At 34.8% G+C, this 14,358-nt stretch overlaps 1 protein-coding gene across 4 annotated transcripts; it reads right to left on the bottom strand.

Annotated features, from left to right (window-relative positions):
• Positions 1-341: 341 nt before the first annotated feature.
• Positions 342-12,620, bottom strand: LOC147276531 (pre-mRNA-processing protein 40B-like). Of its 4 annotated transcripts, XM_086253588.1 has the most exons (30): positions 12,384-12,619; positions 10,988-11,097; positions 10,611-10,673; positions 9,802-9,867; positions 9,371-9,706; positions 9,088-9,285; positions 8,912-8,988; positions 8,701-8,770; positions 6,885-6,937; positions 6,717-6,774; positions 6,259-6,599; positions 6,090-6,162; positions 5,912-6,007; positions 5,753-5,821; positions 5,596-5,673; positions 5,111-5,197; positions 4,982-5,016; positions 4,743-4,848; positions 4,113-4,193; positions 3,921-4,013; positions 3,798-3,851; positions 3,593-3,709; positions 3,296-3,394; positions 2,969-3,016; positions 2,803-2,895; positions 1,867-1,974; positions 1,653-1,717; positions 1,119-1,221; positions 711-1,007; positions 342-611 (listed from the first exon to the last, which is right to left on the bottom strand). In XM_086253588.1, exons 3-30 carry the CDS (start codon positions 10,641-10,643, stop codon positions 474-476), a joined length of 3,072 nt encoding a protein of 1,023 aa, XP_086109714.1. In that variant the 5' UTR covers positions 10,644-10,673; positions 10,988-11,097; positions 12,384-12,619; the 3' UTR covers positions 342-473. The 4 variants fall into 4 exon arrangements, with proteins under 4 accessions (XP_086109714.1, XP_086109715.1, XP_086109713.1 ...); XM_086253589.1 differs by lacking the exon at positions 10,988-11,097 and having other exon boundaries at positions 342-608; positions 12,384-12,620; XM_086253587.1 differs by lacking the exon at positions 10,988-11,097.
• Between the last annotated feature and the right edge of the window lie 1,738 nt (positions 12,621-14,358).

Below are 14,358 nucleotides of genomic sequence, written 5' to 3'. Positions count from 1 at the left end.
TTCTTTTGTAATAAATATATATTTTTTTTTTCAGTGGCACAAGCAAAAAATCTGGTCATGATTGCAATTTGAGTTGGAACAATTTTTTTAGCCTCAAACATCTCATTGTGTCCAATCAAGGTCCATGCATAAGCATTAAGAACAAATTGTGCATCACAATGGAGAGGTCACAGCTTCTTAGGCATAGAAAGTTAAATGGTTTTATTTATGGAGAAAAATGAAAGAGAAAATGAAATGAATTGCATATAAGACAACCCAGATAATTTCTTCTTTTCATCCTAATACCATTCAATCACAGAGTCTAATTAAATGGTTACCGACCAAAAGCAAATCCAGTTAGCTACTTGTCCAATTAAACTTAAAAATATATATTATATAAAGTTCAAAGATTGTATGGAAAACATATATTTTAGCGATATTCAAAAGACTTTAAACACAGGGGTATAAGTTAAGCGAATTGTAGGATGAAAAAACTACCGACTTTCCCCAACATCGCCAAATTCCCCATCTTCTAGCTCGTCACGATCACCACTTCTACGAGAACCATTCCGATGGTCTCTCTTATGTCTTTTATGTCTGCTTTCAGTATCTGACTCAGGACCAGATGCCTGCTACTCAATTACCAATGGAAACAAGGTAAAGTTTATATCAGTTTTAAACAAAAACTTAAATTAACCAAACGAAAAGTCACAAGTTTTTTCTCAACGTACCCGTCTTGATTTCTTGTGGTCACTGCTAGATCCATGAGATTTCTTGGACCGATCATTCTCATGTCCATTCACATGATCTTCATCACTATGATGCCGCTTCCTATGTTTCTTATTGTTGTCTTTTCCTGACCTCTTTTTCTCTTTGGAATCATGACTCTCCGTTACATCAGCAATTTCACTGTCTGCTCCATCTTTCTTGAGGTGTTCCTCCTTTTCTCTTTCATATCCTACCCCTTTTTCCCTTCTCTGTTTCGACCTTCTCCTCTCTCTTTCATCTCTCTCCTTTTCCTTCCTGGCCTACAGAGTGTAGAAACTAGAAATTCATTGCTTCATACTCAAGGTTTCATATGAATGGAAAAGTAACACATGAAACTGGTCCAAAATAATGTGATTCAGCTAATTCTGTACCTTTTCCTCCTTTCGTTTTCTCTCTCTCTCTTTTTCTTGTTCTTTCAGTTGCATTACATGCTTATCAAATATCTCCTTGCAGAAGCTCTCTTCACCAATGGCACTAGACGAGCAACAAAAATAAGCATGCAATAGTCAATTAGAAAAGGATATTATTTCTGGAAGACTAAGAAAGCTAAAACAAATATATCCAGTACAATATATTTTATACTTCACTTTCCATTCAAATTTTAATTCTATTTTCTTTAAAATTTTATTATACTAAAAAATTAAAATTAAATGTCAACAATGTATGTCATGTCAACTTGACAAGAACACTCTATACACTACTGTCCTAAACTTCAGCCACGGACAGTAGAGATCTAGGATATTGAACTTCAGATGCACAAGAAGTGAATGTTAGATCAGATACTCTAGGAGCCATAAAATCATACTTCTGATGAACATTTATCAATATTTAAAATTAAAAGCAAAACACAACACAAGATTATGAGCATAAGACATAATTCAAGGTAATTCAAGTTAATAATATACCTGTACTCCTGACTACCTCCAAGAAGTGATTTGCAGTCCTCCCACTTAGAAGATGGAGTTATCTCCTGCAAAAAGTAATGAATCAGACACGACAAGACGTTGAGCCCAAAAAATTGAAAATATAGAAACAAATGTTCCTACTTGCTAGTGCCAAACCACCAGAAAAATAAGAGCATTGTAAATATCATAAGTTGGCACACACAGAATGCTACACCTTGATAGAAGATAAGAGATGAAAGAAATCATCTGCAAGACGTTTACGCTTTTTAGCTTCTTTCTCCTCCTTTTCCCTCACTCGTTCCAATAACTCATCAAATACTAGCTGCAAGGATGTAGAAAATCACAATAACTCATTGTGGCACATAGTACAACAACAAAGCATATACTGTAGCACATGAAACTAAAATTAAAAATAATCAATCCCTAAAAACTCAATTTTATCTACAGATAGGAGCCACTAACAGATCAGCCCTTTTCTTGCCACATGGCAACTTCCCTGGTGAAACCACTTTTACATTGGCTGACACTTCAAACATCACTATAAAAGAATGTTACACAAGGATGTTTCCTAAATGTCCTATTCATGCGATTTCTTGAATGCTTTAAAGTTATAACTACCTCATCCCAAAGCAGTGCAAACTGCAAAGTTCATAATCCAACATTTAGACTTTACTGCCAAAGATTGAAATTTGGAAGAATGACATCAATCTAGACTAAGATTGCATATAGTAGCTTCATCGCAACTAAGGTATTTTATCTGACGTTGGAATTGGAGTTCGTTTAGCAGCCTTGTTCTAACTTCCATGCAATATTTTCTTGGATGCCTTTTGAAAAATTGGTGCATTGGTCACTTAAGCGTGGGCAATTTTGTAAGCAACGCTTATTTAGAAATTTTGGAAAAGAAATATGCTTGTTACCTAAAAGATGACGTGTTGACCAGCCATTGTCCATGTTGGTTTCCACAAATCATAGGTTTCATGCCCAAAAAACTCAAAATCATTGGACCACAAGATAATTTGTAGTAGATTCACCAAGTTTATCTAAAAGGTTCTTAAGAGCAAGGCCACAATATGAAAGCCCATATTCATCAAAGACTTCTAGAGTTAAAGATACATTAACTTTGTTCAATAGTTTTGAAGTCTATGCATACCTTTAAGTTGGCATCTGATACAGGTGGAGAGCCAATATCATTTGATATAACGGCTTTGAAATCTTCAAGCTTCCAGGTTGATGAAAGTGTGATCTAAAAAGCAACCACATATTAGATATCTTGAGATACTATAGAACAGAAACAAGAAAATTGTGACCAATCAAACCTTTCCCAGCTTCACCGCATCTTTTATTCGAGTTTTGTCCTCATGATACTGTAAAAAATAGCCAGATTTTAATTTTGTAAGCAACTATGCATATAACACTAGAAGGAGTAATGTCATAAACATGCATAAAAAATTAAAGATTCTACATATTGTTACAGGAAAGAAAAAAGAAAATTTTATTCGCGTAAAACAGACCCAAAACATGGAAACTTGAACCCAGTAAATATGTATGGAAAGAATGACAGGATCTTGGACTGCAAAGATAGATTTATAGATTGTATTTCATATAAACCAGAATTACAAAAAGGCAAGGTATAGTTTTATTACTTGTTTCTCTAGTTCCTCAACAACATCTTCAAACAAATCTTTTGGAGTTGAACCAGAGGTGTTTGATGCAACTGCCAGATATGCAGGTAGATCTTTAACCTAAAAGCACACAAGGAAAAAATACACAGAAAAAAAGGGGAAGGGGGCGGAGGTTAAGGACATGAGACAACATGATAACAGCTAAATCAAATGTAGCAAAAAAAAGTGAATTATGATTTTTCAGAAACCATGAATGGTTTTTTTCACAATCCACAAAAGAAATAACATTGTAAAAAAAAAGGGAAAAGGTCTACTAACCTTCATACAGTAATCACGCCAGTGAGTTTTGGCTGTAAGAGTGCCTGCAGCGAGATGTTCTTCCATCAATTTGCGGAACTCATCACGGTTTTTACGTTCTGCCTTTCTCAATTCTTCCTGTTGTTCAAGAAAGCCCCAGATTAAAAGCACTTTCCATTTAAAAATATGTACATAAATATATAAAAACAGTCAAACAGTAACGAACCTTCTGTATCCTCCTCTGCTCCTCCTCTTCCTTCTCTAGATCACGCAGATATTCCTGTGACAACACTTCTAAATAAGCTTCAAATTTTAGTTTGTACTATCACTAGCTAAATGAGGAACTTACCTGGAAAATTTCCAAACGATCAATTTTTTCAAGACGTGAACATCTTTCATCAGCCTCTAAACGATCTTGAACTTTTCGCCACTGACTGCTTGCCTAAGTGAGAAATGCCAAGATGCATAAGTTTTGATGCCGAAAGAAAACCCATGAATACAAACAAAAAAAAAAAAAAAAAAAAAGAAGCTAAAATAGAACCTTGATGAAGTCGCAAGATTCCAAGAATTGCCTGTATTCCAATATATTGCGCTTACGTTCCTCCTGTGCCTTTGCTCGTTCCTAACCAAAATCCAGTTTAACAGTTGTAAGAGCATATACTTAAAAATCCACAATCCTCAAAGTACCAAATGATAATTTAAAATACATCTAAGCCAATTTATATACTTCAAAGCACTTTCCAGTGTTAGAACTTTATTTGATACCTTCACTATGAGGATGTTACAGTCAAGAAGTTTGGATGAAAGGAAAAAATGTTAAGATTATGGTTGTAACACCTAATTTTTGAGGTGGGTCATATGTAAAGCTCTTTTTGCCAACTAGGAATAGCCATAAAAAATCGAGATTTACAATGAGCAGATCTCCATATATCCATGCATGCATATGTACATGCATACGTGCATACAAATATGCACACAGACACAACACACATATAAAGTTATGTAGGTCAACAAGGTTCCATAGTTAGATCAGGCTAGAATTCTTCAGTAATATCCCAGCCTTAAGTTGATCAATGTCAATGTACAGTTTTGCTACTAAGGGCGTAAACATCCATAGCTTGCATAGAAATGGTATGAATAGATGAGAACATTTAAGATAGCGAAAATTTACTTTCTTTTGGAGTTCCTCCACATAGCTTTCAAACAAATCCCTGCGGTCTCTATCTCGTTCAACAGCTTTGAATCGTTCATCATTTTCAAATATGCCCTCAGTTTTGCTGAATGATAATTTAAACTTCCCATCAGTATTATATATATATATATATATGTATATGTATATAACTGACTCTTAAACAAATATTGTTTAAATTGGAAAAAGAATATCAAATATTGATTTAAGGAAAGACAAACCCCCATCTTGAGGATGATGTCAACTCTGGGCATTCCTGCAAAGGTTTAAGACAGAAATAAGAAAAGAAAGCAAGGCATATAATTTCTATGCACAGAAAGAAGAACTTTCCAGGAACAGAAACAACGTACTTCCAACATTTTTTTGAATTCTTCCCGTGCCTTTTTCTGTTTGATACGTCTCTCCTCAGCCTCCTGTTTTTTCCTTTGGGACAAGAACTGAAACATAATAACAATATAAGTAATTATTTATAGGAATATTGATATTAAAATTATCAATAGTAGCAGTAGTACTAGGATATAAGTGTAGAAAACTGCTAGATTATTTCCCGTTTCCAAAAACAAAAACTACAAACTCTGAGAGTGACTGAGACAATGCAGAGCTATAAGTTAATAAGAATATCAGAAGGGGCAATAATCATTGATTTAACAGTAATGTCAGTCTGTCAAAGCACAAATGCATGGATCCAATAATTCAGAGTGGCCACTTCATGCCAAATTGATGAAGACTGAGACAGTACCAGATCTCCCTCCCAGGACCCCACTTTCAGAAAACCATTATTGGGTATATGTTTTAATTTCTTTTATACGCACACACAACCATGTAAAAGACTTACCTCATTGAAAACTTGCTTCCGCTCTCCAAGTGTTTTCAGAGCACCATATCTTTTGTCATTAATTATCACTCTCATGGCCTGATAATATTCACTGTTATTTCAAGTAGTTTAACATATGTACAGAAAACAGAGATGTTACACGACATAAGGGAATTACCCGATCCCAAGTCCAATCAGACCCAATATTGGTAGACTCCAGGAGTGATTTAAATGCATCTTTGGCCTCCTAAAAAATGATAAAAACAATCAGGTGAGTGCCAGGAAATTAACAATGAAATAGACTGCAATGTTTCAAAATTCAAATTCTATGTAGTACCTGCTTATTTCCATAGCTTATGGGTTCCCGATCAACTGGTTTTTCTTCTGATGCAGTATCATTAATTTTATCTTCCATTACGTCCTTCATAGCATCCTGCAAGGCTTCGCTATTCAAGTTGCTAGAAAAGTATGTGAAGAATTCAATACCATAACTACAAAAGAAACCTAAGATATACCTCATTCTCCAGTACAGGAACTCCATCAGCAGAACTAACAAAATCCGGAGCTGGCAAGTTGCTCAAATTTTCCCTAAAAAGTGAGAGCAAGAATATTCAGAATGCATTATGCCAAATGTACCAACTCCAAATGCAAATGAAATACATAAAAACAGTTAAATGATAGTACATTGGTTCTGCAGCAGTATTGTTGATTGTGACAGCAGCTTCCGCACTTCCCGTAACAGCAGAAGATGGTGTAACAACAGGCATCTGAACTCCAACGGCATTTGTTTTTACAGGAGAAACCACAACAGGTGAGGCAGATGATCTTGAAACTATAGCAGTTGGGGCATCATCAGTGGCAACAACAGGTGCCACCGAAACAGGGCTTGATGCTACATGAGCATTCGTGGTTGACGTATCAGCTTCAGTTACGGGGGGAGAAACGGAGACTGTGGCATGATGATTTACTAGCATTTCCGGTTGTATTTCCTTGACAGATGCCTTTTCCACTTGTTCTCGGGCCAACTTGAAACAAAAATATTTGTTAAAAGGAATAATGGGAACAAATTTTAAAAATGGGGAAAATATTAAAATCTGAGGCATAGATGGGTGGCGTAAATGAGTTTTGGAATGGGAAGAAACCTTCAGCTCCTCAGGCATAGTCCATCTAGATTCTTTAGTGACCTTGTTGTGGTAATACCTGCAGCATTTACATGTAGGATGAAGTAAATAAGTACCAATGACTACATAAATTGTAAACCACATTGATGCGAAAATGACTATTTTAAGGAACCAATATCAATTGCTCACTTTCTTCCATCAGGACTAGTAAACTCCTTCCAGTTAGTTGATGCATCTGCCCTCTGTCCCAGTGAAGAAACTAAATAAGTTGAATCTCTATCTTAAACAAGACTTTCTCCCAAATAAGAATAACAGAGAAAGGAAAAGCTTATTCTAGGTCAAAAAAGTAAATTATCAACTTTTTAGTCCAGAAGCAGGAATAGAACAATAAGAACAGTCAAGCATAAAACTAATAGTCAACTAGTATTCACTAAAGAATCAAACAAATAATTTCACACAAATATCATTATGGGATCAAGTATTACAAATGACAGAATTTACTAACATTCAAGTTATATAGTAGGTAGAGCAAGCAGCAAAGACCCACAGCATATCCTACCTCTCAATAGAGTGGCACGTCAAGTACCTGTAAGCATCTTTAAAGCTATGGAAGTCACACAATGCATAAATGGATAAAGAGTAAACAAACAATAAAAAATGAAAAAAAAAAAAAAAAAAACTCTTCAGAGGAATTGAAAACACCATTAACACTGTTTCTAGGACCAATGCAAATAGAAAACAACAGAAAGCAAATCTCATAATACCTTGGAAGTCCTTACCAAAAGAGAATACCTTTGAAGTACATAAAACAGTAAATGTTAAAAAATAAGATTAGAAATATGACAAGAAATAAACATCTCAGTGCATTACCAGAACATGGATTATCGAACATATAAGATTGGTAGGACAATTAACATGAACTCATTGAAAAGTGAGAGATCAATGATTATGGTGAGATACATTTTGTATATTTAATTTACTAATTATATATAAGTAGCCTTTCTAAATTTAATCAATTAATGCCAAGATAAAAGCATTGTACATACCAAAAATTCTCCATGCAAAAGCACAGGGGTGTGCGTATGGGTATGCATGTGTAGGGGGAAGGGGAGAGAAAAAGAGAACTCTTTTAGAAAAAAAATACAATTCAAACAATAGAAGATTAATATAACAATTTCTTAAACAATGTGTCGCTTTGAATGGAAGCCCCAGTAAACGGCGGCAGTAACTCTAACTGTCCTAAGGTAGCGAAATTCCTTGTCACATAAGTAGCGACCTGCACGAATGGTGTAATGACTGCCCCGCATGGCAATTCAATTAAGAGAGAAGAGAACAGAGGAGAGTAGAATCAGGAGATTACTAAGTTCTCTTGTCTGGATGAACAGGAGAGAAACAAAGAGGAAATCTTTAATTGAGGATATTTTCGACATATTTACAACCAAACAACACAGATTTCATTTTCTATCCCAATCTTTCCACTTTCAGAGAGAAATAAAAGTGCACCAGGAGAGAGGTGAGGCTCTCTTCTCTTCTCTCCATTTCTCTCCATAATTAATCATCCAAATGGAGAAGTTTTCAAATTTCTCTCATCTCTCTTTTCTTCTCTTCATATCTCTCAATCTAAACACACTTTAAATATCTAGTAACAACCAAAAGATTAATAAATAATCACTTGTTTATCTCAAAGTAGGCAGAAAAGCTAAAATCTAACAGACCAACCAGGCTATTAGATAATGAAATCCTTGAAATAAAAACTACAAATTCGCGGTTGCCTGCTTGAGAGAAATTCCTGTCATGAGCTAATGGGCCAGATTTTCACGACTTGCAATTGCATGTGGTGTAACAAGATACAAAACTAAAAGACATCTGAATAACTTGATAAACCACACCCAGTCAGAATAGCACCAACCAGGACATACGCAAACAAGCTCACAATTCCACGATATTTATCAAAACTGTTACATCACTAACAAGGGTGCACAAGGACAAGCAACGTATGACTCACCTCCATTGGTGTCATCAATTCAAAAGGCTTCTCCCAAGTAGATAATGATGTCCTCCTGTTGTAATAAAATCTGAATTGTTCATGTAGCAAAGAATAATATTCGATCAGCAAAAGCAACGTACAGATTATCAGCCATAAAAATCGTTAAATCACAATATTCTAACAAATTGAAGCATAAGAAACAACTATGTGGAATACTAGCAATCACTACCTTCTTCCATCAGCAGATGTATGCTCTCTCCAATCTGCTGGAGTCCCTCCCGTGGGGTTAGGTCGGACACCTGTTTCCTGAAATTTTAAAGATAATGGCACATTATCAAGAAATCAGCATAGATTTCTGAGGAGCATGACAACTAGGCTTGAAGCTGAGAAAAAGAGACATCTTACTGGAGCGGTGGAAGTGGTAACAGAAGGCCGTTCACTGGTGTGCTGCAGAGATGTAATAGAGACAGAAGACTGGCTCTCAGATGATAACCTAACTTCTCCCTCGGATGAAACATTTGGTGCATGCAGTTGAGATATAGACTGATACTGGGTGGAGTCATTAAAACTTCTTGGTATTTGACCATAAGAAGAAGATGCAAACTGCATAAGTGCAAGTTATGAATTCAAGGCCTAAAGATATTTCAAGTAAAATAAAAAATCAACCAAGCACAATTCTGAAACTTACAGTATATGATGAAGAGAGAGGTGTTCGTGGGCCACCTAAGTTAGGCATGACATTATTTGGAGTTTGTGCATTAGGTTGAGGTAGGGGCAATTCAGATGCAAAGTTCCTGTTAGGCTGAGCAACAGGCAATGGAATTGCCTGTGATGGCAGCATACCATGACCTGGATGACCAGATCTTGGAGGTAACTGCTGCATTGGTTGCGAAAACTGGGGTTGATGAGTTGGAGGAGGCAATCGAACATTCATCAATGGGACACCCCTGCCAACATGCTGAAAATTTTGAGAAGCCACAGGAATGAACTCCTGTGAATGTGGTAGTTGAACTACTGGCCGGAACTGCACCATAAAATTAATTTGAAGGGGATTATTTTGATTTATCATTAAAAACATGCATAGGTGACACACAAACTCATCAAGAAGGAATGTTTTACTTGAAAAGACATGGGCGGCAAACTTCGAGGAGGATCCACAGTACCAACTATAGGAGGCCGAAGAGGCTATCCAAGAAAAAGAGAAAGGATAAGTTAATTAGCAAAACATAAGAAAATAATTGACCAACATCTATATTGAAATTTTAAATGGAATCAGAAGCTTTCATCCTTTTGTAATGTAAAATGTATTTCTGAAGGGAAAAGTCACGTACATGAAAAAGTATAACAAGTAAATAATGAAAAGAATTAAAAATGGACCGTATGGATCCATACCAAAGGAAAATATTGCATTTATCGCCTTTTCAAGTGCAAACGTCTTACATTTTGCTGGAAAATAGAAATTTAACCGAAAAATTCAACAGCTCTAGCATCTCAAAAAGGTCATAACCAAGGATGGGAACCAAATATTAAATAAATAGAAAGCAAATGAACTTAGTCAATTCATCAATACCACGTTTTTAAGACCATAAGCAGAAATAAAAAAAAGCATCATGAGTATTAAATACTTCTAAAAGATTAAAAAAAAAAAATCCAAGCTTAACAATGCAAACCCCAACTTCAGGTCACTGAATCACAAGATATCTGATAAACCTCCTTAGACACCATGAGTGCCTTAATCTATATGGAATGAGGATAAACAGAAATAGCCTAAAATGATTCTGAAAAGATAATCCTTCAGACCTAATTGGTGAGAAAAATAAGATTAAGGTAAACACGCTCTGAGCTCATAGAAGAACATAAAAGTTTGTCTCTAACACTATGTGGTTTACAAAATAGTAATGCATAAAACAGTTTTCCTTATACACTACCTGTAGACCTGAAAATTGAGGGTTATTGGCCATTTCAGTAATGGCACAAGCCTCCGAAAACAACTGCAAAGCAAATAGCCATCATTAGCATCTTACAGTTCCCAGAGAGTATGTTAGGTTGAAAGTTATAAATTATAAAGTAGAGTAATATCAAAAATCCATATAATGGAAAAATAGATTCCAACAAGCACACATTACTATATGGTCTAATCTAGCGTACAAAGAAAATAGAAAACCTAAACTTTATGGCATAGAGTGTTGCAGATTTAGAAACATGTTCATAAAACAAACATAACCAAGATGAGGTATTAAGACAACTCAAGAGCAATGCAAGGAAAGATGAAATAAGAAATGGAGGGCTAAGGTTGAGGCAACACCAATTTATGATTTGATGCCAGAAAGTCCTCTACAATGGTTCATATGCACAGTAAAGGTTTAAGAAGCACTGGACAAAGGAGTGCACTAGTTCATGTTGAAGGGACGAAATCTGCAACCAAAAGAGCAAAAACAGAGTAACCAAAAACTTTATGTAAGTGATCCTAAGTAGTCAACATTAACCTTTCTCCATTTTCAGTATTCTATTTAAGCTGACTAAAATGAGAACTATATAATATAAAACATGGAAGAAAGTTGAATTAACATCCAAGTTTGGTAAGATCACCGAAACACCTCCGTCACTGCAAATAAAGGGATCAAATCCTAATCTTACAGCCGTATTTTTCCCGTACTATGGTATCTGACACATTTTAAATTTTTAATTGAAGAGTAATCCTTGCACATGCATGAAACCCTTACACCATGTTGTCTCCTATTTATCAACAACTAAGTGTGCAGACAAGTGAATACCATGATGAAAAAGATACAGGCAGTGGAAAGATATACCTCAACAACTTCTTCTTTTCAAGAATTTAATATCCTACTTTAGTGTTTATCGAGACACCACTTATACAACATTACACATATAATACATATTTATATCTTTACATCAATGAATAAGTATGTATGGCCTGAATCAAATTCTATTAGACTCCAAAGATTAGATTTTAGCCTCTCCACTACTTTTTTCAAGCTTCCCATCAACCATATAATAAATTTATCAGACCATGGCAGACCATGAATGATTTCAACAATGTAAAACCATTTTGAACAGTCAAAACCCTAACTCAGTCGAAAGACTGTGAAACTACCATAGAACATCAAATCCCAAACTTGGTATTCCTTAGGGCCTGTTTGATTCTTTTGTTCAAAAACAGTTTTCTATCATTAAAATCATGAAAACAGAAAACAGCCCAAAACTGTTTTCAGAACAATTTTCCGGAATTATTTTTGTAAAAAGCATCCTTTTTATGATTTCAGAATCTGTTTTCAGATATTATAGAACTACTGAAAGCTACTATTTTCTACTGCTTTATAAAATCAGATTTGGTAAACTCAGCCAAACAGGCTTAAATTCCCAGAAAAAAAAAATACACGATAATTTCCATAATCCAAAATGTAGAAAGTGGCTCTAACAGTGCCCACCAGCCCCATCACAAACTAACCCAGACTGCCAATCAAATCAAATTAACAGCCCTAACTTTCACACTAAAGAATCCCAGTGAAACAAAAACCTGACCTAATTAATTGCATACCAGAGGGAGGGCAATTGTAGTTGGAGAAGCAGACAATACAGATATTTGAAATTGCATAAAAAGCATGAATCTTTGAGCATAATATTGGATTTTATGCGTGAACTTAAAAAATAAAACGCACAGAATAAAATAAAAATCGTACCAGTGAGTGAAGCTGTAGCTGGAAGCCTCTGAGCGTTATTGATTTTGCTTTGCAGCTTAAAATGCTACGCTTTCTGTAACCAACCTCAGTTATTTTGCGTTTAAGGATGCCCCTCGTGTTGTCCTAAAAATTAAACCCTCTTCTTTTTCTTTTTAAATTTTCTTTTTTGTTGGGTCAAGGACATGAAAAGTGTGTCTTATGCTTAACAAGAACTCCCCACTCACAGATGACAGTTGGGTTTACATGGGTACTTGCCTACTTGGGTTCAAGTGTTCAACTACCACGGATTGGAAAGAATCTTCTTATATAGAAATTTCTGTCATACATAGTATGGTATATGGCCACGTTTTTGACTGTTTAATGATTGATAGAATCGTTCTTTATTACCATGTATACCATTAGATGTGGTGGTATGTTATATAACATGGGAGACGAACCCTTTTAGCTGCGTATAAAAATAATTTAACATGTTATATTACTTATGAATTCAAATCATTAATGACATAATGTTATGTTTGAATGATCGATCAAACTATACAATCAAGAAAAATATTACTATATATAATAAATAACGAACTTCCAATTAGGGATGGCAAAAAAAATCATAGATTCAGATATTCGAGCGTAGCCAAACCAAACAAGGCAGGTATGGAAAAAAAAAATTCAAGTACGGAGACAGATTCGAAGATTTCTTAAAAATACCCAATTGGGGATAGGTGAGGATGGTATTGCAATACCTGACCCCCGACTTAAATATATATAATTTCATTTTATTTTAATAATATTATTAATATATATAATAATATCTTCTTTTTTTTACATTTTTTTACTAATTACTATCACTCTTGGGTCACTCTACCCTATCTATACTATCACTTTTCTTTTTGGTCAAATATAAATTTTTATTTTTAGCTATGTGATGTGCCTTTAAAGTAAAATAGGGTCACTCTACAATCTCTACCTTATCCATGCTATCACTTTTCTTTTTGGTCAAATATAAATTTTTGTTTTTAGCTATGTGATGTGCCTTTAAAGTAAAATTTATTTATAAAAAATAAGACGAGGATCAAGTATTGGGAGGGTATGAGGATCCCATTCTCCACGAAGACAGGGGTAGGTATGGAGGCAAAAATATATTCAGATACGGTTATGGGGACACATACTCGTCCCTGGCCGGCCCCATTGTCATCCCTACTTCCAAGTTCCAACCTATTTTTTATTGTTATGAAAAAAAAGGATGTCGAACTTAGTACCTTTTTTTAACATGGAGAATGAAAATACCACTAAAACAAGTTAGTCAGTAGGCATCCAAATTCAAACTCACATGCCATAGTTAGTGTTTAATGTAATTAGGGTGAGGAAATTTAATAAAACTACCTTAGATTCAAAATTTACAATAGAAGAAACTTAAATTGTAGGAGATCAACTTCCTAACCCTAAATCTAAATTATACTCCAACGAATTCTAAGTACAATTTAGTGACATATAAAAAAGTATTCATTCAATTAGATCCTTTTTTGCGTTCAACTCTAATCTCTTCCAAGTTGAACCCAAAACTCTTTATAATTTAGACTATATAAAAGTTAAATTTGAAAGGTTTTAGATGCAACTTAAAGAGGGTTCAATCACATTACAAAGGTTACACACGAAGAGGTAAACAAAAACCTCTAAAATAATAGCGATAGTGCATAATCTTTAACAAAAAATAGATGTGTAAAATGACTTTTTTATTTTTAGGTATAAAATGTGTTTGTTTTTATATGGGACGTATAAAATGAGCTGGGTTGGTGGATTACTTCCCTCATTTATTGGTAGAAGTTAATGACGTTCTAAACTGACAGGATTACAATTTTCAAATATGTTGCCATTACCATATGTATTCACCTCTAATTATGTTGCCATCACCATTTGGATAATTCTCTAATGAATAGATTTTTAGCGAGTTAATTACACTTACACCCCATGAAATTTATCG

The sequence above is a fragment of the Dryas octopetala genome, chromosome 8, assembly GCF_963921425.1.
Source record: "Dryas octopetala chromosome 8, drDryOcto1.1, whole genome shotgun sequence".
In the NCBI taxonomy this organism is placed as follows: Eukaryota; Viridiplantae; Streptophyta; class Magnoliopsida; order Rosales; family Rosaceae; genus Dryas; species Dryas octopetala.
The sequence above is the reverse complement of the archived record's forward strand: the minus strand, read 5'-3'. Positions and strand labels throughout refer to the sequence as shown.